The sequence below is a fragment of the Lactuca saligna genome, chromosome 8 (genome assembly GCF_052625555.1).
Source record: "Lactuca saligna cultivar CGN05327 chromosome 8, ASM5262555v1, whole genome shotgun sequence".
NCBI classification, from domain to species: domain Eukaryota; kingdom Viridiplantae; phylum Streptophyta; class Magnoliopsida; order Asterales; family Asteraceae; genus Lactuca; species Lactuca saligna.
This window is the reverse complement of record NC_136424.1, coordinates 22,244,286-22,271,666: the sequence shown is the minus strand read 5'-3', so window position 1 is coordinate 22,271,666 and position 27,381 is coordinate 22,244,286. Positions and strand designations below refer to the sequence as shown.

The window sequence follows — 27,381 nt, the reverse complement described above, 5'->3', positions numbered from 1 at the left end:
ACTTCCTTGTGCCTTTCGGTTTTCAAAACTATTTTTTCTATACCTTCAAAATAAAAAATAAATAAGAGCTCCTTACTTTCTTATTACAAACCCATAAAAAACGAAGTAGAAAAAAATCATAAAAAATCAAAACTCAGAATTCATTTACCTTCTAATTTTGAAACCTCAAGATTGATGATTGCATCTTAAATCGTTGCTTCGGCCTTCAGAATTTCGTGAAGAAAGAAGAAATAAGTAACTAGTAAGATTGATGATATTGATTGCCTCTTAGACCTACTAATATTAAGCAACAATAATCTCGTTGTTGTTTCCTATCATGAGAATGATTTAATTTGTACCCATGCGTTATTAGTGAAGAAGAAGAAACCGAAGCGTTTTTTTCTTTCCCCCCAAAAAATTGATTTTCCTGCTCCTCCTTGCGTTGCGTCGCTTGATGCTTACCAAACCTAATTTCTATTTGATCCCTTAACTGAACACAACTTACTATAAATGCTAAAAAAAATATGGGCCCTATGATTTTTGGTCCCTGTTCATGGGCACCTTCTGAACTCCCCATGGGCCGGCCCTATCCATCTTGATAAAGGATAATCAATTTTTTTTTTTTAATTTTCCCCTCTTATCCATATGGTATTCGAGCAATTTTATGTCTAGCTCTAATCCAATTTACTTTCCTCTTCTCTCAAGCATGTCTTCAATGGCTTCAACTACAATTCCAAATGTTGATGATCCCGCAACTCCACAGGTGGTTATCAACCTTACCAACATCCTCAAACTCACAACCACCAACTATTTGTCTTGGAAACTCCAAATCGAAGCTACTCCATTGGGTATAGCCTCCTTAAGTCTCTGGATGGTTATTTCCAGCACCATCTCAAATTGTCTTATTCGAATAGACACCACCACGAACCTTTCTCACATAACTTGGATCTAGTTATACAAACTCCTCTTTGAATCACTTTTTGGAACCATAAAACCCACCCTTGTTCCATGTATATCTTGCTATGAAACCTGCAAAAGTGTTTGGGATGCTCTTGCCAACATATTTGCCAAACAATCACGTGGTTATCTCAAATATGTATGATCCAATTTGAAGGCTATTACCATAGGCTCTCATTTAATCGCATAATACATGAACCCCCATAAATACGTGTGTCGATCAACTAGCCATTCTTGGTAAACATATGAATCCTAAAGATATCATTGATAAAGTTCTTGAAAATCTTGATGCTAGTAATTAAGGAGTCATTAATGGTGTTCATGCTCGTGATACACCTATCACCTTTGATGAACTTCATGAAAAATTGTTCAATAGAGAACTTTCTATAAAATTGTTAGAAAACCGGTGAGCTTAGAAATTTTCAAAAACTGAGAGTCGTGGATAACACTTTCAGATCAAATTATTTCGATGGCACTCTCAAAATCTTTAGATCGGATATATTATCTATGTTTGAAAACTGATGGAAAACTGTCATAAAAGTATTTCACAACCATCTAATAACAAACATAAAATTCCCCTAAAAACCGGTTCAAATATAAGATTACAAAATCGAGTTTGAGATGCCAATTTGGATTTTAATGCCTTTTTTCATAAAGCAAAATCAACCACAGCTAAGGGCTCTACCCCTTGGACCCCGTCGGGGGTAGTCACCCCCTTGGACCCCGGTTCTAGGAGCACTACCCCCGGACCCCCGTCGGTTCAGGGGATTCACCCCTAAATACTAGCTTACTTTCAACCAAGACAAACTTAAACAAATGCATACTCCGCATCATCCTAACTTGTTCAATATTTATCAAGGTTACATTGGTCAAGAAATTAATCCATTATACTCAAATAATATAAGTGATACAAATCACCAGCAAAAATCACATACCACTTCTCTTAATTTTCATTCTTTCATGTAACACTCGTATTCCAAGGCTAGAATCTAAACATTTTAAGTAAAATTATTTCGGAAAACTAAATTATATATATATATATATATATATATATATATATATATATATACACACACACATACACACACACATACACACACACACACACATATATATATATATATATATAATTTAAATAAATAAAATTTAGTTATTAGAAGGTATGTAGGGGTAAATAAAAATTTTAAGTTTGAGGTATTAATATTTGATAAATCCAAGAAACTTAAGTGCGGCTTTGATTTAGTTAGGTTTGGCCATGTTAAATATTTGACTAAATATATGCGGTTAATTTAGTAAAGTAGAAGTTATATGTGAAGTGTTGGGACCATTTTGTAGCCAAATGAGCAAAATAAGAATTAAAGGGACTAAATATGTCAAGTACCCAAACTTTTGAACATTAGCCCCTATACTTCCCACTTCCCCTCATTTGAATGAGTTGTAGAGTCAAAAGAGGGCTTAGAGGCAAGTTTTGAAGCAGATAAGAAGACTTGAGTTAAATTGAAATTTTAGAAGCTTGAAACCACATCTACCTAGGAAGAAGGTAGCCATTTCCCCTCCATTCTTTCCAAATCTAATCTCTAACTCTAAGAGGTTTAAAATTCCAATTTTACAATGGATTTGTCTAAATATATAGAGTTTAGGTTTTGATTCTACTCTAATGATGCAATTCTAGCTTTATTTCCTTCATTTCCAGTTAGAATTGGAATTAAATTATGGTGTCGGAAGTTTCAAACCACCAAAACTAAGAAAAGCTCTTATAAACAAATTTAATGGGTTGGGTTTAAGTTTCCTAGAGTCATATCAAGCTAATGAATCCATAACATGTGACTAGTGACTTTTATTGAGCGAAATAATGATTTCAATATTTTAATGGAGCTTAATGGATTCCTAAGCTTAATTTTGTTGGAATGTAATGATCCAAAATGCACAATGATAGAATTAAATCATTGACCATCACATAACATCATGGACCCATGTTCACTGAATTATAAGCAACAAAAAAACAAATATAAGAATAATTAAAAGAGTGCATTTACAAAGGATGAACTTTAGAACCCAAAGGAGGGTTCCTATGTTGTTTCACACCCTAAAGTATCAAGTACTTATTCCTTGAAAATTCTATTCCACCATGTAATACAAAACTATTCTTACTAGAACTAAAGAACATAAACAAAAAGGTTTCTTACTTTTTTTGTTGAATAAGAACAAAACCAGAAGAGTGGTGGAATTCAGTTGGAGAGAGAGATAGAGGGGGGGGGGGGAACAAAAGAAATATTGGTCTAGAAGGGATGAACTTTAGAACCCAAATGATGATTCCTCTGTTTTCTCACACCCCCAAAGTATCAACTATTTATTCCTTGAAAATGCTATTCCACCACAAAAGAAAAAATTGTTCTTACTAACATCCAAAGAACAAAAAAAGTGAGGTTTCTTACTTTTTCTAGTTGACTAAGAGAAAAATCTAAAAAATGGGAGATTTCAGATGGAGTGTGAGTAACATATAAAATGATAATATGAGAGAAGGGGGGAGAGAGAGAATGGAATGGTCAAAAGAGAGATCGATAGGGAGAAACAATACATCTTGATCTTTATCTAGCTAACAAGATTATAACTCGTGTTAAACGCGGGGGAACGCATAAAAAAATACAAATCGTTGAAGGACATATTTGTAGACAACCTTTTATGTTAAAAAGAATTAGATGCATTAATGAGTTAAAATGAATTTATTCAATTCTTCAATACATATATTAAACAAAATTAATACCATAAAACAAAATAAGAGATGAGTTGACGATTAAAAAAATTAACGCTACATTTGATATCTTTTCCATCAGCCACTGATTACCACGGAGAATAACATCTTTAACATGACGGTCAAACAATACAAAAGAAGCAGACCTAGTTTCATATTGAACACGAATTACGACCCTCACCCTAAAAATTATAAAATGACACTTTAATGGACAATGAAATAAAATTGGAAACATTTGAATATAGATTAATGGCATAATAACTTTACAAATGTAAAATAATTAACTTCTTGTTGTAAACATCAGAAACTCCACCACAACCATAATAAGTAAATGGTTCAGCATTAGGGCATCCACTATGCATTGAACTCCATAGAGTTCAATGGATTGTCACATTATCTTTCTACAATTCATACGACTCTATTATTAATTTCTATACAATGCATTGAACACTACAAAGTTCAATAGAATGTTAAAAAGTGTAATTTACAGTAAATATTTAAGAATTAAAAACTTTCATTTCTCCCATTGAAGAGTTCAATGACCTTTGAACTCAAAATTCATTGAATGCCAAGGTGGTATCTCAGAATGATAGAGTTTCATCCATTGAATGACACATGGACTTGTCACCTCATTCAACTATCTCATTGAACTTACCATTGTAGATGCTCTTAGTATCAACATCATTCTTACTTTTTTTGAACAGTCACGACAATAAAAAGAATACCAACCTTCATCTAAATCAAAACTGATGACAGTATCAATGATGGACAAACCAATTTCCTATTTCATAATTTTTTTATAAAATATATAAAAAAAATTCAAATATATATTCATTGTGTTATGCGTCATAAATTTATAAAATTAATGGAAAATATTAATATTGTTAAGTACACTTCATTGTAATGTGGAATATCATTAATGTTCTTGATTGGAAAACGGAGGTAGTAATCATCTGCCTTGGCTACAACAGTACCAGTGTTAAGCTATGTAGTAATAATGGAAGACTCAACCTTCAAATCCATATCAGCAATACTACATATAAGAAGAAAAAAATGAAGAAGTTAAACAACATAAATAATTAATGATTAAGAATAAGGAAAAACAAACATTAAGCTATTAATTAGTGATAAAAGACATACACTTTTTTGATTTTGAAATGTGAGACATATCATCATTAATATGCAATTTCGACCCAACAAACAGTTACTTACTTGAGGATGAACTGAAAATAACAATTGAAATTATAAATTAATTTATCTTAAAAATAAAATATTAATGTAATGACATTGACATTTATAATAAAAAATATTCTTACTACCCCAAGTTTTGAGCTTTGTCATACAGAGGAGGATGAGAACACATGCATTATCATTTTGATGTAAAGTGTAAACAAATCATTTTACAGCAAGTATGTATAATAAGGCAATATCAAAAGTACATAGCATTTTTTTTTACCTTTAGACAAAAAAGCATATGTTGATTGGGATACACATACACAAACATATATTAAAGAAATATATGAATCATTCCCAAAAAAGTAGTTTTTATTGTAAGGGTAAATGGGTAATTTTGAAGAAATAATATATGTAGACACTAAACTTTTCGAGAAGGTGCTCTACCTTTACTTTTATTTATTTCTATTTTCATCTGATCCAAACACAGAATCAAATCCAAACACATAACTAATTAAAGTGAATTTCACATCATCAATTACAAACACGTAATCCAATCCAAACACACACACACACACATTGAAACACAAACAGACACACACATCAAGGGTAAATATGTCATTTTACAACAAGTGTATAATACAGCAATATCAAAATTACATTTTCATTTTTTTCACCTTTGGACAAAAATGCATATACTGATTGACATACACAGACACACACACATATATTAAAGAATATAATCATTCCAATTAAAAGTAGTTTTTACAGCAAGCCTAAATAAGTCATTTTGAAGAAATAACATATGTAGACATTAAACCCTTTGGGAAGGTACTCTATTTTTACTTTTCTTTATTTATTTTTTCATCTAATCCAAACACATAATCCAATCCAATTAACACATAACTAATTAAACTGAATTTTACTTCATCCAGTCCAAATATAGAATCTAATCCAAACACACACACACATACATAAACACACACAAAGAGAGAGAGAGAGAGAGAGAGAGAGAGAGAGAGAATAGAAAGTCCGTTTATCAAAATCGCACTAATAAGCCATTGATATATATACTAAACACATAAAGTATATTCAGATGTAAGAAATTAATCAGTAAATAAAAAAAAATATGCTTACCTTATGAAGCTGGTATTCGAACGTGATACTGCAAAGTCTAGATTTCACAAAATTATGATAACAATTGAACGAGATTATACTTATAAATAATTTTGAACAACGATTTTGGAAAGGATATGAAGACATTAATACTATGATTCATATCATATTATTTTGAATTTTTTGATTTCAAATTCTATAATTATGAAAGGTACATACAAATTACTTGATTTTAAAAAGGAATGAGCAATATTTATGTTTTGACAGGTATGTTGATATTTATTTCGCTTCAATACATTCTAATTAAAAATTTCAGTCACCGTTAATAAGTTTTCAACTTTCCAAATGTAGTCAACTTTTAATTAATATTTGTTTTATTTTATGATGACATCATCAAAATGATTCAATGGTTGAAATTAATCAAGGAAACACAATGAATGACCCTGATTGTTGAGGTGATGTGATCAAGTTTCTTTTTTAATATAGACAGAGATTTGAATTTGAAGATATAGATTTAGATAAAACTTAATATTATATATATATATATATATATATATATATATATATATATATATATATATATATAGAAAGAGAGAGAGAGAAACACACACACACATAATGAGGTACCCACATGATGCAACGGACGACTATTGCGGAGGTATAGTGAATAGTTTTTATTTGGCATAGAGTTTTCTTTTCGACGACTAATTTCCTTTTAGTAGGACTTGAATAGTTTGTGTGTCAAAGTAAATTCCTTTCTAATCTCAAAATGGTTTCCCGAAATCCAAATACATAACCAAATATTTGGAAACCTAAATATTTAAGGGGTTAAGATTCTTGAATTAGTTGGATAAACACTTAATTAATAAATAAATCCCTGATAAGATTGTCCTTGCTCGTTTGGAACTTATGTTGTATTTCCTATGCAACCTAGTAGGTTCATGCATCATCATTAATGATACCAACATGTTGTGCTAGCGGACATATCTCCATAGGCTCACTTGCAAATGACACAACAATTATATAACATCATTTATAATTATTAGTATGATAATATACCATTGATCCAAAGTCACCATAGGGTATGTCATACATGAAGGGCGTATTCGGCACAAAGCGTTTGAGAGCTTCTAGCTTCTAGCGTTTGACAAAACGCTCCGTTTTGAACAGAAAGTTTTGTTCGGCACTACAAGCAGCGTTTAGTTTAAACGAAACGCTCCAAATCCAAATGCTACTTCATGTAGCGTTTAATAAAACTCTACAAGTTACAAGTTACCCGCTAACCGCTACAAGCTACCGGATACCAGATAATTTTGTCGAACACGCTCGAAATCATCGAGACCCATGAATATCACTTCTACCATAGCCATATGTCAAAAAGAACACATAAATATAGCCCATCAATTTCGTTTCTACCATAGCTACAAGTGAGAAAGAATACATAAATATAAACTACATAGACTTTGCCCACTCATCATGACACATATGATATTCCATTATAACTATCAAATATTAACATTGTTGGAGAACCCCAAAATATTAACAATGTGACTCAAGAATCTTAAGTATCTCCATTTTATGGACATAAGATATTATCATCTTAGAATTATTTATTATGTAATCAATGAAGTAATCTCTAAGTGTGAATTACTCCAATACTTGATCTCTATCAAATACATATATGTGAAATTATTCTAGTTTATACAAGATTCTAAATCATTAACCTTTATTCAATTATTCTAGTTCAAACAAGCTTCTAAATCATTAATCTTTATTCAATTATTCTATTTCAACCATGCTTCTAAACATTAACCTTTATTCAATTATTCTAGTTCAAACAAGCTTCTAAATCATTAATCTTTATTCAGTTATTCTATTTCAATCAAGCTTCTAAACATTAACCTTTATTTAATTATTCTATTTCAAACAAGCTTCTAGATGGTGTTTGAGTGTTCATTTAAAAATAACTTTTTAATTTATCGACTTCTTGAAAATTCAATAAGCTAAAAAAAGTGTTTGGATGTCTAATAAGAACTTTTAAAACAACTTTTTGTTTACCCTTTGAAAAAAAAATTAAGAAATAATAATTTGTGACTTCTTGAAAATTCAATAAGCTAAAAAAAGTGTTTGGATACCTAATAAGAACTTTTAAAACAACTTTTTATTTACCCTTTGAAAAAAAATTAAGAAATAATAATTTATGACTTTTTGAAATGACTTATAATTTATTAAGATTAAAAAAAACAATTAGACCCGCAGGATGGAATATCCACACTTAGATCGGCTGACATTTTGGTCTTTGGATGAGTAGGAGGGAAGCACGCGTGTGTGGATCTTATTGGGGTCTCTCCTCTCATCGATTTGAGGAGCGGAAGTTTCACAGTTGGGCATGCTGCTTTGAAAACCATTGCGTACAAAGTGGTCAAGCATGAGAATGCATGTATAGAAAATCAACATGTGTTTATACATTTTGCATTCGATACATTTAGTTTTCTCGCACCAGAGGTCATAGAGCTCCTCAACAAAGTCCAACGAATCATACATTCTAATGTCATATCTCCTAGATTCACATATGTTTTCAAAAGAATTAATTTTGTCATCCAGAAATGACTAGCAGTATAGCTTGTTGTCCGTTTGTCTTCCATCAATATGTATTGAACTATATTAATCCATTGGTTGGCAAAAACAATTTTAAGTCACATACTTTTTAACTTTTGACTTTTACCACTAAAAAACTAATTCAAACACTTTTTTAAAAACTTCTTATTCTACCTTTGTAAGTCATAAGTCTTTTTATGGTTATTTTAAAAAAAAAAAATTATGCTACATTCATAAGTCAATAAGTCTTTGTAGATAAAAGTCTTTTTTAACTTCAAAATAAAATCTCAAACACCGATTGTCTTCGATTAATTTGTCTTCAATCGATATGTATTGAACTTATAGTGAATTTAAATTATAATATTTAACAAAAAAAAAAAAAAAAAAAAAAAAAAAAAAAAAAAAAACCATCCCAAATCATTAACCTACAAAATAGATTGTTACTTTATTAAGCAAAAGGGAAATTGTTTACCTACTTTCGGTGTATTAGTTATCTTAAGTTTTAAGGTATACAAGAAAAAGTGTTAGTGGATGTATCTGACCTTATACTAAATAATTCTCATGTAATCCATTATGTACAAGAACAAACAAAGTTTGTTCTTATACACCAAAGGTACTAAAACATCATGGATTACAACAACAAAAATAAACAAAAACAAACAAAGTTCATTCATCTATATTCGTATAACATCTTAAACCCCCAACATAATTCTAATGTTCTCAACAAAGTAATTGGAGTGTCACAATTCCACAATACTTATTCTTTTTTAAGCTAAACAAATAAAGTATATTATATATATATAGGTCAGAAAAGTATATATAAATAGAGTGGTGATTTATCTCATAAATGACCTGGGACATACAAGACTCCCAATCTTGAAGCTCAAAGAAGCCACCAGAATCCACAGAAACACACAGTAAAACCAACTGCGGGACCCACCCGAATTCACCTTCCCAGTGTTCATGTCCCCAAATGAGACAACAATGTTGAGCTGAGTGTTCTTCCCCAATGAAAAGTCCATTGCACCACCACCAAATGAAACATTGCTGATGTGGATCATTCCAGAAGTGACGTTGACCGAGCTTTGACCACGAGAACCAGAAGCCATGTATTTTGCAGGAAACTCAGAAGCAAATGCAGGTGGAGCAGAAATATTCTCCAGCATGTAACTTGCCTTTTTGAGAAACGGGTATGCAATATCTGTATACCAACAATTAAAAGATTTGATTTTGATGCGCTAAAGAACAAAAACCAGTTAAAAAGATTACATAAATACCCTTTTACCTGTTTCTTGATCTGCATGCTCTTTCTTTGAAGAGGAGGCGATATCCTTATCATTGTTCTGTTCTTGATGGGTTCCCTTGAGAACTGAAGATGACTCGAGGGCAATGTTGTCCTTTAAGTTGTCGAGATCGGAATTATAGAATGACATGTATTCATCGAGTATGTCGAGGCCGGAATCGGTGTTGACATCATCTTTGAGGTCATTTGCTTCAAAGAATAAGGTTTCATCAAGTGGGAAATCAGAAGTAGCATCAAAATATGGTTGATCAAGCAAGTAATCAATGTCAAAATTCATGGGATTGCTTTGTTCTTCAACATGTTCATGGAACACAGTTTGCAAAGATGGATCAAATGACTTGTTGGATTCATCATCAGCTGTGGGTTGATCAGAATTGCTGATGTTATTATTGTTCTCATCCTGATAGAAGTTTAATGGGAGAGGAACATCTTCCACTGGCATGTCTGTGTTGAGAATCTGAAAGCAAATGAAACAAATATTGAAGTGTCATGTATGATGTGATCATGTGATATAAGCAAAATGAATCAAAATGTTCTTCATAAAAATTACAAACCTGCTCAATATCATTAGCATCTAGATACGAATCCTCATCAACAGGCAAATCCTGAGTACAATCTTCCTGTTTGGGAACAACTACAGACTCATCTTCATCTTCCCATTCCTCCTCAATAAATGGTGCCCCATATTTTTCACCATTCTTGGGTCCAGAGCCACTCTTCCTGAAGATCCTACAGAGGACAAATGCATCCTGCAAAAACACAAAAGACACCATCACCATGACAGAATCATATGAAGGAAAACTGAAGAACATGCAGATTATATTATAACAAAGCTATAAGAATCACAAAATTATAGTCACCTGTATAATTCCAGCCTTTTCCAGCTCCTGATCGATGAGTCTGTATTCATGCATAACCCAATTTGTCCTCTCACCTTTTGGAGCACGACCACTGTGATACACCAGAGTTTTCTTCATCCCTACCTGTTGCGACCTATGGTGAACCACTCGGTCTTTCCCAGTAGTCTTCCAGTAGCCCTTTTCAGTGGCTCGATTTGTCCTCGATCCATTCCCATATTTCTTGTCGAGGGCACTGAAAAAGTACCATTCCAGGTCTCTGCTCTTCAGTTTGGACAAATCTATACCCCAAAATCGACCAAATTACACAAACAGATAAGTTAGACTCTTAAAAGCTTAAACCCCACAACAATCATAAAGGTCAATTTCGTAACACGATCCGTAGAGTACAAAACATACAGCAGTGTAAGTGTATATGACTGATCTGTTATATAACCCTAAATTAGAATGAACTATAGAAGAGGGAAGAGCGGATTGACCTGGAAGATCCCATGGCTCGACTTTGTAGACATCAACGTCAGAAATCGCATCAAATCGGAAGGGTTTACCGCAAATCTTGCGCCTGAGATAGTACCGTACGAGTTCCTCATCTGTTGGATGAAACCTAAACCCAGGAGCGAGTGAAGATGCTACTGGTGTGGAATCAATCGATAATGCCATATATGAATGATGCTAGGGTTCTTGGTTGTAATTTAGAGAGAGAAAATCGAGCTTTTGAACGAAATATAGATAACAAGAGAAGTCTTGATTACTGGTTTCAGTGCGGGTTTCGCCATTGAAGGAGCTCCATTTGGGAAAAACGAAATTTTTTACTTTGTCAAAAATCTCATCGCCGTGTTCTTATATGTTTGGTGTTTGCGGGAAGAAATGGGTTTGGTGCAGTCACAACTCACACGTCTCTCGCTTGACTCACACGGTCATATGAGTCGACTCATGAAGTTTGGATTAAGGCTAATCATGTGTTTTTTTTTTTTTTTTTTTTTAATTTTTTATTTATTATTATTTTTTTGCAAATAGAAGGAACAATCAACAATTTAAAGTCCTAATCATGTGATTTTTAATTTTATGTTCTTGATGACCACAATGATAGAAGGAAGCTGCTAATAATGGTTAATTTAAGAAGTTCAAGATTTTCTTTGAATCTTTTGAGAGATTTAGAAATGTGGTAATGTGCATATGTTGCTTGCAAATATTTTATACCAGCTCGTTTGGGTGGCATCCCCAAACCACTTTAAATAACGGATTTGTTATGTATAACATAATTGAACATCTCTTATCTTGTTTTAGTGATCTCTTCATATCATATGTATCAATCTATAGAAGGAGGTTGATGTGAAATGGTGAAATCTAAAGGTTTTACTGTAATTTTGAAGCTTCATTATTTACGATTCAAACTCACAAGAACCCTGGTAGAATTTTTTTGGGATGCCATAGTTTTAGGATTTGTATTTAAATGTTTAGGTAGGAAGTGTAAATGAATAAAAAAAAATCAACTATATTATATTTGGGTTTAAATGTATAGGCGAAGAACTAAATCCACAAGCTACAAAAACTTGTTTCTTAAATGCATTTGAGGTTGAAGAAATTAGAAGAACAAAGGTTTATTCGACCTATTCATTCACATCAGGATAGTTAACTCTTGTTAAACACGTCCATATGATAAATCAGCTAAAAGTATGGTGGTTCTTATGACTAATGTGTAGCTTACATACAATTGAATAATAATTGAATACAACTATGACTAGCTTACATATAATTGAATAATAATTGAATACAATAATGAGATTATGATAAGTTTAACTTTTTTTTTCTATTCTAAAACATATACTAAAGTTTTTGTCTTAATATCAACACTATTTATTTAATATAATAATTATCTGTAATATGGCTCAGTTTTATATGTATATATGATTTCCATATGTTAACATTAAAAAATAAGATCAAATTTTTAGTTAAACACACAAAGTTCGTTATTACACAACATTATATAAGAGGTTATTTGATGCTTATCACTCTTTTCATCGTTCTAATAGTCGTTATTACACAACATTATATAAGAGGTTATTTGATGCTTATCACTCTTTTCATCTTATCCAAACATTCTTGAATCAAACTTATGTTATTTTATTTTGTAATGTATTAAAGCACATATTTTTTTGTATAAGACTCAAAGGTAAATATATATTGAATTACAAAAATCTTCGTTCTTTATGTGGAACCTAATTACTTATTGTCTTACGATGTTCTCATATTAAAATATGGATTTGAACAGATAGCATATGCAAATAAAATTAGTTGATTTTTTTTTTCTCAAATCTGGTTTTGTAACATCCCAAAAATACAAATAAAATTTTTGTTTTTAATTTCATTCAAAACATACGATACTTATATCAAAACAGTCAAAAGCATAACATAGCAACATATGCGGAAAACCATAGGTGAATGCATGGCTAGAAAGGGACCATCAAGCAACCATTTTTATGAATCTACAAGACCTAACAAGCATGAAAAACCAACTAATATGCTTTGGAGTGCCCCAAACTCATAAAGGTCCAAACTTTGAGACAAAAAGCTCATAAAACTCATCTATGGAGATCAAAAAGGAAACACATCAAGGTATAGACTTTATATCTTAAAAAGATGCACAAGGAGGAGTAGTTTCTGGATCTCCAAACTTGCAAGCAACACCTCCTTCTTCAATAACCTTCTTTCCTTAACAAATAGGCACCAAAATCACTAATAAGCTCCAAACTCTCACAAACAATGGCTTAGACTCGAGATTAGGGTTTTTTAAGGAAGGTGGCTAATAGAGGATGTCCAAGGGAGGCATAAGGTGGATTAAATAGGGGAGCAAACCCTTAAAATTAGGGTTTTCAGGCTGAGCTAGTACGTCAGGCGTACCACACCTACGCCCAGCGTACTAGCATGACTTTCGCGATCTGATCACACGAGTACGTTGGGCGTACCTACATGTACACCCAACGTACGAGATGATATGTGAAACTCAACCACATGGGACCAAATGTGGCTACAATGGAAATATTTGATAACCGGATGTTACAAATTTTGGGACCTGTTTTTTTCGTAGATAACAAATTGTCACAGATAGCCAAATTTGAAAATCATGGCTATTTTTATCGAGTAGCTAATTTTTGTGAAAATCTTAGAAAGTGAGTAATGGCTTAGCTTGATTTGTCTTTTTCTTCATATTTAACTATGAATCTTCATCACCCACTTCACCTTAACGTTTAAATATAAACACTATTCTAAGTACCCAGTACACTTAAACCAAAACTTTGATACAAGTATGAAAAACCCCTCATTAGACTAGAATTGTTTTGGTTATATTTTTTATAATATTTAAACTTTTATAATAATTGTTGCAGAAATTAGGTCGTAAATGGTTAAATAATTAACATCTTTAAATTGGTCAGGTCCTACGTGTAAAACAATGGAATCAAAAGCAATAGTTAACATACATAAAATTTGCATGCAATTAACTCTAAATTTACAAGTTCTTTAAATATCCAAAAGCTAATATTTCAACAACCGATTCACTAATTTTTCAACCAAAGTACATTTCTAATAGTAAAGTTAGGAGTCCACTGAATAAGCCAAAAATTGAAATTTTGAATGGAATTGGATGATGACAATAATCCAATTACAAAGGCAAACATGCAAAATATTTTACAAAACTATTTTTTATATTTTAGATGTTAGTTGGTCCATTCAATCCCAAACTAGTCCGGTCCATTTCTAAAGGTCCTAAATGAATATTAACATCTAAATACTTCTTCCAAATCTTTAAAAACAATTATTACATATGATCTTTTTTTTTTTTATTAAAATCCTCAAGTCAAACTTAAATCATCATCCCACATGAATCAAATAGGCCTTGCAAGCTAGATATATTGTGTTTTTATGAAGTTCCAACAGACCACATGTTACAACAAGTCATAGAACAACCTATAACTCCATTAAAACTCTCAAGCAAGTTGAAATTCTCAAACTACTCCATAAATGATTATGTCTATAAATGATAGTTTCATTAGATAAAGAAAAGAGTCTAGGAACTCAAACAGTAAAACTAATGCTAATTCAAGTATCAATTTCATATGAATAATTCCAAATTCCAATTTCCCCATTGTTGGAGCTTTGAAGCTCCAAAACAACATCCAAACTAAGCGTGGAATGGAAATGCAGTGACGAAGATGATCTAATGATTATAACTAGCTAGAGACTTCATTAAAACATCAATTCAATCAAGGAAATTCAGATGTGGATCAAAACCCCAAAACCCTAAATTTGCAAATGAAGAAGATGAAGTGGATTTGATACCTACCGTTTTCTCAAGGATTTCAACCTATAATCTTCAATTATCCTTCCAATAAGCTCTAATTCAGCCAACGATCTTCACTTAGACTTCGTGAAACTACTTTAATTGACAAATTTTGCTGAACCATTAAATGAAACAAAACAGTAGAGCATCATCTTCTCCAATAAACAAGTTTCAAAACTGAACCTTCAAACCAGAAGAAAGAAAAAACCAAACACAATGATACCAGTCTCAAACACAGAACTTTATTAGTAGACTTAGACTCACAGACACACGCCATTATCAATAGCCATGCCAACAGTTGTTCAACATAACAAGTTACAAAACCATGAAAACGCTACATGTTACAATAAACAAAAAAGGTACCTAGCCACTAGTCCTGAACCCATCATTCTCCTTGCTCAAAACCTCAATTCGTGACTGAAGAATGTTGATCATGGCTTGGGCTCGCATCACTTCAATCTTCAAAGTCTCTTTCTCCATTGAAACATTAAGAATCTCATTCTCCAAGTTGTTTATGAACTTTAGATACCCTGGAGGCACAGATTTCTCAAGGGTAGAAGCGTCAAAAGATGGCAGAGTTGTTGGCTGGTGACATTGTTTTGCTTCAATCGACTCGAGCAGAGGAAACTCCAACAGAGCTCTTCTTGGATCTTGACTTGTTGTGGTTGAATCTTCTGAACCATTTGCATTGCTTGAGTTCGGATCACATGCCTTTGATCTCTTGTTGTGGAACAAAGAGAATGTTTCAAGTTCAGGTTCACAATCCAAAGGACAATCTTCAGATCTTTCCCTTTTGCAAACAAATGGAATTGTTTGAGGCTCCTCCATTTCATCAACAATCTTTTTCGCAGAATCTTCCTGCAAAAAAACAAAACAACCGTCGGGCACTTCCGTTAAATATATACATACAGACTGACAGATGAGACTGTGTCTAGCTGATATCGGACAGTAACAACCAACATTCAAAAATCCTAGACTCTTGATATCAAATTTACAAGTCAACGAACAAAACTATACATGTACGATGTCGTTTCCATGGACACGTGTCTCATCGCCATTGGCCAAATCATCATCGGCTTCACCACCGGGAACCATGAGAGCGGCATCATCGGTCCATTCCTCCTCAAGAAACGGTGCATAACGGTCCCCATTCGGTGGGCCCAACCCGCTCTTTTGAAAAATCCTGCATAACACAAACGAATCCTTCTCCCCCACAACAATAATCATATCAAAAATCTTTAAAATGGACATATTCACAATTCACATCACACAATACAGATATAGATATAGATATAGATATGTAGTGAAATGATCATTAATGAATTCTTCAAACCTGTGCTACTCCTGCACGCAACAATTCTTGATCCAAGAGCCGGTATTCATGCATGACCCAATTGGTTCTCTTGCCATCTGGGGCCCGCCCACTATGGAAGACGAGTGTCTTCTTCATCCCGATTGTCTCTGATTTATGGCGAACTGATCGATCTTTTCCGGTTGCTTTCCAGTAACCTTTTCCGGTTGCACGGTTCAACCGTGACCCGTTGCCATACTTTCTATCTACAGGGCTAAAGAAGTACCATTCTAGATCTCGCGTCTTCAATGGTGAAAAGTCTGAAAGATCCATGAAAATTACACAGTATCAACAACGGATTTCTTCAATATTCAATATATAGGTCAAAGTCAAACAAGTGTACAAGGAAGTTGGTGATGTGTAATTGAAATACCCATAGGCAAGTACAGTGAAGTGAATCAGATTTATGCATTTTTTTTTAGATACTTGATATGAATCCCTGATTTGCAGAATTATATCTTGAAGAATAAAACTCGAAAATTTGGGGGAAGTGCAAAGAAGACATTTTTCTTTATCAATGTACCCCGGGTTTTCTGGGTAAGTTTGCATCTTTTTCATTCTGTTCATATTGGTTGACAAGAAATTGAAAACGTAATGTCAAGAGTAATTGCAGAAATGATTGAAATTGTAAGTAAATTACTCAAAATTTTGCATAAAGGTTTGATGAATAAAATCCAACATTTGATAGATAAAAAGCAATCACACCAAAAGCAAAAGATAATATCCAACCACAAATCAGTGAAATCCCCCACCAAAACCTCATAGAGATTTATACCGGCAAGTTCCCATGGCTCGGATTTGTAGACGTCGATTTCCGACACCGCCTGAAATCGGAACGGCTTACCACACGCCTTTCGCCTTAAATAGTACATCACAAGCTCTTCATCTGTGGGATGAAACCGAAATCCAGGTGCAAGCGACGTCGGCGGTGGTGGAGCTGGGGTTGCCGCAGCCGCTGCCGGCGGTGCTACCCCGATCAGTTCATGACCCATATCTGATTTTTCGATCTATAACGAAAATCGAACTTCTGGGTGTCTTTTGTTCGGATTGAAAAGAGGATAAAATAGCTTAAAAACAAGCCATTAGAATCAAGATTGTAGGTGAAGGAAGTGAGACACAGTTAACTGACGGATATCAATTGCCCGTGGGTTAAGAAACCTCCGATCAATGGATGCTTGCTGGACACGGAAATCGAAAACGCTAGAAGAGAAAAGCTAAGCAAATATGTATTATGTAATATATATGTGTGTGGTAGTGGTGCTCTTTACTTACTTGGTGAGTTTTTCTTTTGCTTCAATTTGGGGTTTTTGATAAGATTTTGTTACAGATCTATCACTTTCCCCAAACTTATCATTATTTCTACAGAGATGAAAAAAATTAAACGATCATGGTCATAATTAGTCATTATATTTTTTAAATTTGGTTTCTTTTTTTTTCTTTTTTTTTTTTTTTGAACCGCAAGCTGGCAATATCATAGATAAAAACTAGCCAAGGGCTAGAAAGTACAAAAAAACATAAGGGAGAGTTCAATGGATAACACATACATAATAAGAAGTATATAAAAGGAAATTTGACTACTTAATCCTGCAATAGCATTCTAGAATTGGGTCACAGCACCACTCCAGCCAATTGAGAGTCCCCTTCCGATTCCGATCATTTATCCATAAATGAGTGAGAGATTTCACTTCGACAACCAGCGCCGAATGGGATTTTTGACCTTTACTTGGATCATGCAGAAATAAGTTTCGATGATTCCATATTGCCCATAGATACACCAACATTATAGTTTCATGGATTGTGGATATCCTCTGATGCTCTTGCATATTCACCTTGCAATTTAATAGATCACCAACCAAATTGAAAGGATAGTCCAATAGCCGCCACCACTTATTCACCTGCTGCCAAACACCTTTTGAGAATGGATATTCCACAAAAATGTGGTCTTCAGTTTTTGTAGCCTCGTTACAGAGCCTGCACATGTTAGATTGGCTGATACCAATTTGAAATAAGTTGTCCATGGTTGGAAGTTTCCCATGGCATATCCGCCAAGCTAAGATATTTACTTTCCCCGGGACTAAAGGATTCCAAACCCATTTTCCATCACTTTGCGGGAGGGATGAGCTATCTATAAAGCACCTGAGGGAAGAAACAGTGTAAGTCCTAGAAGGATCTAGAGACCAGCCCAATCTAGATGAACCGTCATTGTTGGGAACCTCCTTGAAGTGTTCCAGGAAGGGTACATTTTCCTTTCCCAATTCTTTAGGGATGTTGGCTATTGTTCCCCAACATCCGCTCCTTCTTTTTGCAACCGAGGGCCTGAGGAAACCGCCGTCCGGACCATAAATGGACTTAATCACCTTAGCCCACATACCATTGTTTGAAACCTTGAATCTCCACCACCACTTCCCCATTAAAGCTAAATTTTGTGCCTTTAGACTACCAATCCCCAGACCTCCTTTATCTATATCGGCAAGTGTTTTGTCCCATGCAATCCATACCTTCTTCTTTGAGTCCATATCTCCTCCTTAGAAGAATCGCATTCTGATTCTCTCAAGGCACTTAATAACTTTAACTGGAGCTTTGAATAGAGAAAAATAAAAAGAACCAAGACTACTTAAAACACAGTTACACAACGTTAATTGACCACCAAACGACAAAGTATTTGCCTTCCACTTTGATAACTTCGCCTGGAATTTTTCTACAATTGGATTCCAATGTATAGATCTTGCCATAGATGCCCCCACAGGGAGACCTAGGTAAATGAAGGGGAGTGTACCAATAGAGCAATTGAAGCTTCTAGCCACCAAATTCAGTTCACAATTTTGGACCCCAAAACCAAATAACTTGCTTTTCAGCATGCTTACCTTGAGTCCAGATGATAGTTTAAAGCATCTAAGGATTCTGATCAAATTTTTTGCATTCTCAATCGACCAAGAACCCATAAAAATAACATCATCTGCGTATTGGAAATGTGATATAACCGGCCCATCCCGCGGTAGTTTAATGCCCTGGAACAATCCTTTTTCTTTTGCCGTTTCCATTTCCATGTTCAGTCCCTCTGCTGCAATAATAAATAAAAATGGCGATAGAGGATCCCCTTGTCTAACCCCTCGCTCCATGCCAAACTCTATTGTTGTGGATCCGTTTATGAGCACCGAAACTCTTGCAGAAGAGAGGCACCCAATAATCCACCTTCTGAATTTGGTCCCAAACTCCATTTGTTGCATCACAGAATCTAAATACTCCCAACTAAGGCTATCAAAAGCCTTCTCGAAATCGACCTTAAATGTAAACGCTTTCCTCTTTGTCTTCTTGATCCAAGTGATAACCTCATTAAGTATGAGAGGCCCGTCAAGTATATTTCTATTTTTGATGAATGTAGTCTGAACTGGGCTTACTACAAGGTGAACCACCTTCTTTAGCCGTTCACCCAAGATCTTTGCAATCGACTTGTATAGGCATCCAATTAAGCTAATATGGCGGAATTCATTCGTAATAAAGGAAGGGTTGCATCCTTTATCAATTTGTCCAATAGATTCAAAATGTTTAATTGCAAAGTAGAAGTCACTCTCTAACACCTCCCAATGTTTCTTTAACATGGCGAAAGTGAAGCCATCAGGGCCCGGTGCCTTGTCCGAACCGCAAGCCGAGACAGCCGCCTTGATTTCGTCGAGCCTAATTGGTTCCTCTAGGAATGCAGCCATATGAGATGGTAGTTTCTTGAAATTGGGCCAGATGAATTTCGGTCTTGATTTGATTGGTTCCTCGAATCTGCTAGAGAAATGCTTAACTGCCACCTCTTTTATCGCCTTAGGGTCACATATCCAAATCCCGTTGTCCTTAAGGCCATTTATCCTTTGCGACCTGTGATGCTTATTTATCAAACCATGAAAAAATCTGTTGTTTTCATCCCCTTCTAAGGCCCATCTGGATCTGGCTTTTTGTTTCATGTCTTCAATGCGCAAGGTTTCAATTTTCCTGATCTCTTGATAAGCAGTTTGTCGGCTCATCAATTGTTCATCATTGATATGTTCATTTTCTGCCTGGATGTCTATAGCGTTTATTTTATTGGCTAACTCCATTACCTTTTTCCGGTCCCTTTCAATGATTTCTTTCCTCCAGGATTTAATAAACTCCTTTAAATTCTTAAGTTTTCCAGCCACAAGAGAGAGAGGAGAGTTGTACAGGTTAGTATCAGGACCGTGCCGAAGCGACCACCCTCTTTTGAGAACACTCTCAAAGTCAGGTTCTTTTAGCCATGAGTTAAAAAACCGGAATGGGCATGGTCCAAAGTCCAATTGATTTGAGGTGAGAATGATGGCACAATGATCCGAGTGAAGTCTGGGCATGGCGAGGACATTTAAATGTGGCCAGGAGTCAATTACATTAGGCGAAACTAGATACCTATCTTGTTTGCTATGCTTCTCACCAGATGCGCTCGAGTAAGTAAATCTGCGGCCTCCCATTTTTATTTCAATCAGACCCAAGGAATGGATGAATTTATTGAAATAGAATGCAGTATTTGGGCAGAAGACCGATTCCATCCTTTCTTCTGGAGCACGAACCGCATTAAAATCCCCAAAGACAAACCAGTGGCATTCTGAGTCAGCATTGATTAGATCATAGAGGTTGTTCCAGAGGACCTTCTTCTTATTGGGGTCATTTGGGGCATATACATTGATAAAACAACATTCTTTCCTCACCCTGCGCCACTGGCCTCTAATAGCTACGAACCCTACACCTTTTATTGTTTCTTTTGCATCAAAAAGGTTGGGGTCCCATAAGGAGGCAATTCCACCCGATAGTCCTAGAGGATCGACAACTTCACACTGAAAATTGGAAGAGCCCCAAATATATTTATCTAGACATCCTTTTACCTCCGTTGACTTCGTCTCCTGTAGGCCCACAAGAAATACGCAGTTCTGAATCCGAGCTTCCTTTAGCCAACTCCATTTGATTTCACACCCAATTCCACGGATGTTGTTGGATAGTATCTTCATTCTTCCAAAATTGTTACTCCACATTTGCTAATCATTCCCCTGAGTTGCTCGGTTCTGCTACCAACTTGGAATCCCAATTTCTCACCAACCTCGATTGTTTTAGCCACTTCCTTATCTGTAGAGGAGGATAGTGATTCCGAAGCCTAAGGTTGATGGTCTTCCAAGGGAGAATATTGATTGACTAGATTTACACAGGTGGGCTCCATGGAGGGGGGAGGAGATGATATCGTGTTAGAATTTGGGGGATGAATCATATCACCTTGCACACCAGAGAACGTTCTTCTTTCCATAGAGTATTCACTATAATTTTGCACGTTAGATCGGGAAGGGGCCTGATTTAGGTCAATAGATTTATTGGGCCTGGACTGGGAAGTATTTACTTCCAGATATGATGGAGTCTGGCTTGACTTGTGGCCCAACATCTTTGTATTAGGGGACGTGTTTGGCGGGTGATCTAATTTATCCCTTCTAGGAGTATTATTATCCGTCCAACGGTCGGCAATTTTGGATAACCGAGGGGACTCCTCGGGCATTGATACAAAACTCCTTACATGTGACTCTCTGCCTTCCCAGGATTGGTTCCGGACGGGGATCTCCAGTGACAACTCCGGCGATATACACCCATCCTCTGATCGGGCAGGACTCCCTTCATCGAGACTTACAACATCACTCCCGTCATTCCACCATGCCATTCCTGAATTGAAATCGTTGGAAGCAAGAACCGGACTGAGATTGAGGGATTCGAAGATATCTTCCAATATGTTGATAACATAGGGCCTTCCATCTACATTGATTGTAATTGAAGTACTTATAATGCCAGGATGGGAAGTAACTATTCCAACTCTCCCAAAGGCCAAGTTTGGCGAGTCGGTGGCACATTCTTCAGGGATAAGCATTGTTCCCTAGTTTTTGGCTATTATGTTGAAGGCTTCCTCACACCAAGCATGTTGGGGGACACCTTGAATGAGTATAGATGCTATCCTTTCATTAAAATTGTATTCACTTTGCCAACTAGAGAGACTTTTAAACCAGGGCTGCCATATCTCTTTTTCCGTTGCTCAAGAAATCTTCTTTATCTTTCCTGTTGTCAAACTCCAGCAACATTTTCAGACCACCCAAGTACCGCATCCGGATCTGTGGACATCCTTCTACTTCCCGGAAGGCTTTCACGTTCATGAGAGCCTGGAAGCTTTCTACCTCTCCCACCAAGGTGATGTGCATGCATTCTCTCGATTTCTCTGAGGATAGCATCTTGATAGTTCTCTCTTTTGGTTTTGTTCCTTAAGCATCCCCTCTGCATACGTTACTAGAGTTTACTCCTTTTACAACCTCCGTGAAGGATCTCGAGTTCATATGAGGATTAATACCTGGACTTTCTTTAGTTCTTCATGCATTGTGGGGATTGATTAAAGGGGTCTCCTGGTTTCTCCTATCAAACCTTGCTACGTTTACATTAATCTTTTGTGCACCGATGCATATCTCATTCAGACGCCGTTCGAATGCCGGAATATCTAAGACTCAAATAAACCTGACGAATCCGAATTTCCTCCCATTCCGATTCAACTTCTTGGCTATATAGACATCCACAACCGTTCCGTACCTTTTGAAAGTTTGCCAAAGCGCTGTTTCATTCCAATCCAGGGGAAAGTTCTGAAAGTAGAACGAGACTGCCTTCCCGTTGATCTAAAATTCTCTACCATACTTTTTCCTTTTGCGTACTCGTTGCCAGACGTTGTCCATCTTTGCTCCTTGCGGCTTGGCAGAGAATTTGAGATCAACGGGAAGGCAGTCTCGTTCTACTTTCAGAACTTTCCCTTGGATTGGAATGAAACAGCGCTTTGGCAAACTTTCAAAAGGTACGAAACTGTTGTGGATGTCTATATAGCCAAGAAGTTGAATCGGAATGGGAGGAAATTCGGATTCGTCAGGTTTATTCGAGTCCAAGATATTCCGGCATTCGAACGGCGTCTGAATGAGACATGCATCGGTGCACAAAAGATTAATCTAAACGTAGCAAGGTTTGATAGGAGAAACCAGGAGACCCCTTTAATCAATCCCTACGATGCACGAAGAACTAAAGAAAGTCCAGGTATTACTCCTCATATGAACTCGAGATCCTTCGCGAAGGTTGTAAAAGGAGTAAACTCTAGTAGCGTATGCAGAGGGGATGTTGAAGGAACAAAACCAAAACAGAGAACTATCAAGATGCTATCCTCAGAGAATTAGTTAGAAGGTGTTTTGGCTAATTTTTTTTAAACTTTTTTTTAGTTTATTATCGGATCCATAGTGATATAAGTTAAAAAAGATGTTTGTATAAAATAATTTATCAAGGTGTCATACCGTAGATAAATCAAAATCTATAAGTCTTCCTAATTTACGCGATGTTTGGCGTACTAACTGAAAAATTATCTGTTAGCTGAAACGCTAGCTGACAGCTGAAAAGTTAGTTTGATAAAAAATGATGTTTGGTAAAACTAACTGAAAAATATGAAATGACATAAAATAACATTTAAAAAAATGTTTTTATAATTAATTAATGGGTATATTTGGAAAAATTTTAAAAAGTTTCTAAAAAACTGATCTAAGTAGCTTTTTAGAAAGCTAGTTTATAAGTTACTTTTTGGCTTATCAAACATGAGAACTTAAAAAAACTCAAAAAATAAGCTAGTTGTCGCGCGTCAAACACATCCTTATTAGCTTATTAGATGTAAAACCCGTGTATTACATGGGTTGATTAAAGGAAATAAAATATTAAAATGTAAATAATAAGTATTTTTTAAAATAAAATTTTGAAATAAGAAATGAAGAAACGTATTAATTGCAATTTAGTATAATATTTATTACATTTGATATTTTACATATATATGTATAAATATTATATTGCTTTTAATTAAAAAAATAATAAAAAAAAAAACTACGAATTCACATGTTGATATTATTTATTTAAATAACATCATAAAATGACAAGTATCAAATTTCATTAGAGATTAACATTTAAGAAAAATTATAATAAATAAGTTATAAGCTACAAGTTAAAAAGTGTTTATAAAAAATCATATGGTTAGCCAAACATCCCTTTAATTACTTATAAAAATTAAAAAAAAAATCACTATTATTTAAGATAATCTAATTAAGCTATTATTAATTAATAAATGTTTTTTATATATTTTTATTTAATTTTATAACTTAACTTTTTTATTTTTACATGTTTTTTCAAAATTTATTTTTATAACTTTTTTATATATGTTTTTACTTGTTTTTATAACATTTTTTATTATTTTTACAGGTTTTTTCATATAATTTCTTTTTGCAACTTCATTTTTTTATCTTAATATGTTTTTTTTTTAATTTATATTTACAATTCATTTTTTACTTCATTTTTGTATGTTTTTTTTTCAATATGTTTTTATTACTTTGTATATTTACTTTGCTTTTACACGATTTTATAATTATTTTATGAACTTATTCAATTTTTTTAAATGCTTTTTCACAATTCATTTTTACAACTTCGGTTTGACAAATAAAAAATAGTAAAATTGTAAAACGAAGCAGAAAATAAAACTATAAAATGGGGTCGTGAAGAAAAATATATGCAAAAACAAAGTAAGAAATAAACTTGTAAAAAAAATTGTAAAAAAACACATAAAAACAAAATAAATAACTGAAATTATGAAAATTGATTAGGAAAAAACATATAAAAAAGTTGTAAAAACATATAAAAACAAAGCTTGAAGTTGTAAAACGAATAAAAGAATATGTAAAATGAAATATAAAGTTAAGTTGTAAAATTATATTATACATACATAAAAAAAATAGAGCTATTGTCGTTGTTCATCCACTTTTCATTTTGTTTTTAAAATGTCATTATTCTATTTTTTGCATGTTATAGATGCTTATACTATACTACTACCTGTTTAATAAGGGAATTTCCCCTTTTGTATCCAGTTGTAGCGGGTTAAGAGAGTTTAGGTTGGCTACGTAACCTAAATTAATGTCCGATGCAACGAGGGTTTCGTCGGACACTTCACTCAAATTCGTTCCCCTAATTTTCTCTCAGGAAGCATAAAACCTACTTTATTCGATGGCTGATCCAATCGATTTCAACGTCGAAGCAATCACGATTTGAAGTAACCCAACTGAAATTTATCCCAAAATGTGGTTGTTGTTACCCTGCGATGAAGAGAATGTCATGGATGTTGCCCAATTCAGCTCGTAGGTTCTTCAATAGTCCATTTTCAATGGTAAGAAATCTCACATAAGTTGATTGTAACTTTTATCAAACATAAATCAGATCTAAGTGTCGATACTTTGATAAAATGTTCATGGCTTACATACAAGGGTACTCTTCATACAAATGTGATTTTAATGAGAGTGTCTTTGTTATAGTTAAACGGGATGAAATGCAACTACTTTGATTGGATTGATCATGAGCTTGAATGTAACGCCCGAGTTTCGGGGCTAAGCATTTTTAGACAGTGTAATAGTTTAGGTCAACTATTGTAACTCTTTCTGAAATAATAAAAATGAAATATTTGAGTATTATGTGAATTATGTGTATTTATGTGCTTATTACTTATTTATAAATTTATAATAAATAAATGATAAAAATAAGCATCAAAATTAAAATGTGAGATAAACCCGATATCTTTACATAAAGTTGTAGTGTTCGAAACAAGGATTCCGGAGATATAAAGAACGCTGAAATCCGAATTGTAACGAAGAAGTTATGACCCGTCGAAGTTTCGCGATGGAACCGGCACGATATCGGGAAGAGTAAATAGTGAATTTACGATAGAGCGAGTTTTAGCCTTAATGATCTAAATGAAATTTGTAGAATACGTTAAACCGAGAGCGTCCATAAAAAGAACATCCAAATCTGACTTCGTAAATAGTGAATTTACGATAGAGTGAGTTTTAGCCTTGCGCCACCCGAGATGCAAGAGTTATCCTTGCAGCTTCAGGAGCTGTTAGGGAAGGGTTTTATTATACCGAGTATCTCACCATGGGGAGCACCAATCCTTTTTGTTAAGAAGGATGGTTCATACCGGATGTGTATCAACTACCGGGAGTTGAACAAGCTGACGGTTAAGAAATTTTTATCCATTACCGATGATCGACGATTTATTCAACCAATTGTAGGGGGCGTTTAAGTTTTCCAAGATTGATTTAAGATATGGGTATTATCAGATGAGAGTTTTCAAGGAGGATATCCAGAAGACGACCTTTAGGACTCGTTATGGACACTACGAGTTTGTGGTGATGCCTTTCTGACTCACCCATGCATTGGCAGTGTTCATGGATCTCATGAACTGGGTGTGCAGGCCCATGTTGGATCAGTCATTGATCGTGTTCATCGAAGACATTTTGGTATACTCGAGGTCCAGAGAGCAGTACGAGGAGCATATTTCGAAGATTCTTAGAGTATTAAGGATGGAGATGCTTTAGGACACCTCGTTAATCAGAATGGGATTTTGGTCAACCCAACAAAGATTGAGGTAGTTATGCGATGGGAGGTATCGAGGTCCCCATTCGAGTTCAGGAGTTTTCTTGTCCTGGCAGGTTACTACCGGAGACTTATCAGGGATTTCTACAAGATTGTTGTTCGTCTTACCAGATTGACCAGGAAGGGTGTTACTTTTTCTTGGGGGCCCGAGCAGCAGGCCTTATTCAAGACTCTTCGCCACTGATTATGCGAAGCTCCAGTGTTAGACCTTCTCAAGGGAGTGGAAGACTTTTTAGATTAATGTGATGCATCTATATTAGGGATGGGAGTCGTGTTGATGCAGAGGGGACATGTGATAGCATATGCATCGAGGCAATTAAAGCCTCACGAGACGTGGTATCCCACCCAAGATTTGGAGTTGGGGGGTGGTTTTCGCCCTTAAGATTTGGCGTCACTACCTTTATGGTGTCCAGTGTACCATATACACAGACCATAAGATCCTGAAGTACCTTA

The 27,381-nt window shown here is 34.6% G+C and overlaps 2 protein-coding genes across 3 annotated transcripts; both read right to left on the bottom strand.

The window, feature by feature from the left end:
• Positions 1-9,221: 9,221 nt before the first annotated feature.
• Positions 9,222-11,597, bottom strand: LOC145009172 (NAC domain-containing protein 53-like). The gene is made up of 5 exons (XM_078967850.1): positions 11,215-11,597; positions 10,739-11,016; positions 10,433-10,627; positions 9,861-10,335; positions 9,222-9,776 (listed from the first exon to the last, which is right to left on the bottom strand). Exons 1-5 carry the CDS (start codon positions 11,393-11,395, stop codon positions 9,412-9,414), a joined length of 1,494 nt encoding a protein of 497 aa, XP_078823976.1. The 5' UTR covers positions 11,396-11,597; the 3' UTR covers positions 9,222-9,411.
• A 3,697-nt stretch (positions 11,598-15,294) lies between these two features.
• LOC145009122 (NAC domain containing protein 50-like) lies at positions 15,295-17,710 on the bottom strand. 2 transcript variants are annotated; one of them, XM_078967783.1, is made up of 4 exons: positions 17,155-17,710; positions 16,408-16,685; positions 16,092-16,277; positions 15,295-15,932 (listed from the first exon to the last, which is right to left on the bottom strand). In XM_078967783.1, exons 1-4 carry the CDS (start codon positions 17,186-17,188, stop codon positions 15,438-15,440), a joined length of 993 nt encoding a protein of 330 aa, XP_078823909.1. In that variant the 5' UTR covers positions 17,189-17,710; the 3' UTR covers positions 15,295-15,437. The 2 variants fall into 2 exon arrangements, with proteins under 2 accessions (XP_078823909.1, XP_078823908.1); XM_078967782.1 differs by having other exon boundaries at positions 17,201-17,710.
• Positions 17,711-27,381: the final 9,671 nt, after the last annotated feature.

Excerpts from the sequence above, each read along its gene's own strand:
- LOC145009172 (XM_078967850.1), bottom strand. The coding sequence starts at position 11,395 with ATGGCATTATCGATTGATTCCACACCAGTAGCATCTTCACTCGCTCCT. Across the intron at positions 10,336-10,432 it reads ATGCTAATGATATTGAGCAG|ATTCTCAACACAGACATGCC; the intron begins GTTTGTAATTTT and ends ATTTGCTTTCAG. Across the intron at positions 9,777-9,860 it reads GCATGCAGATCAAGAAACAG|ATATTGCATACCCGTTTCTC; the intron begins GTAAAAGGGTAT and ends GTTGGTATACAG.
- LOC145009122 (XM_078967782.1), bottom strand. The coding sequence starts at position 17,417 with ATGGGTCATGAACTGATCGGGGTAGCACCGCCGGCAGCGGCTGCGGCA. Across the intron at positions 16,278-16,407 it reads TGCGTGCAGGAGTAGCACAG|GATTCGTTTGTGTTATGCAG; the intron begins GTTTGAAGAATT and ends GTGGGGGAGAAG. Across the intron at positions 15,933-16,091 it reads ATGGAAACGACATCGTACAT|GAAGATTCTGCGAAAAAGAT; the intron begins GTATAGTTTTGT and ends GTTTTTTTGCAG.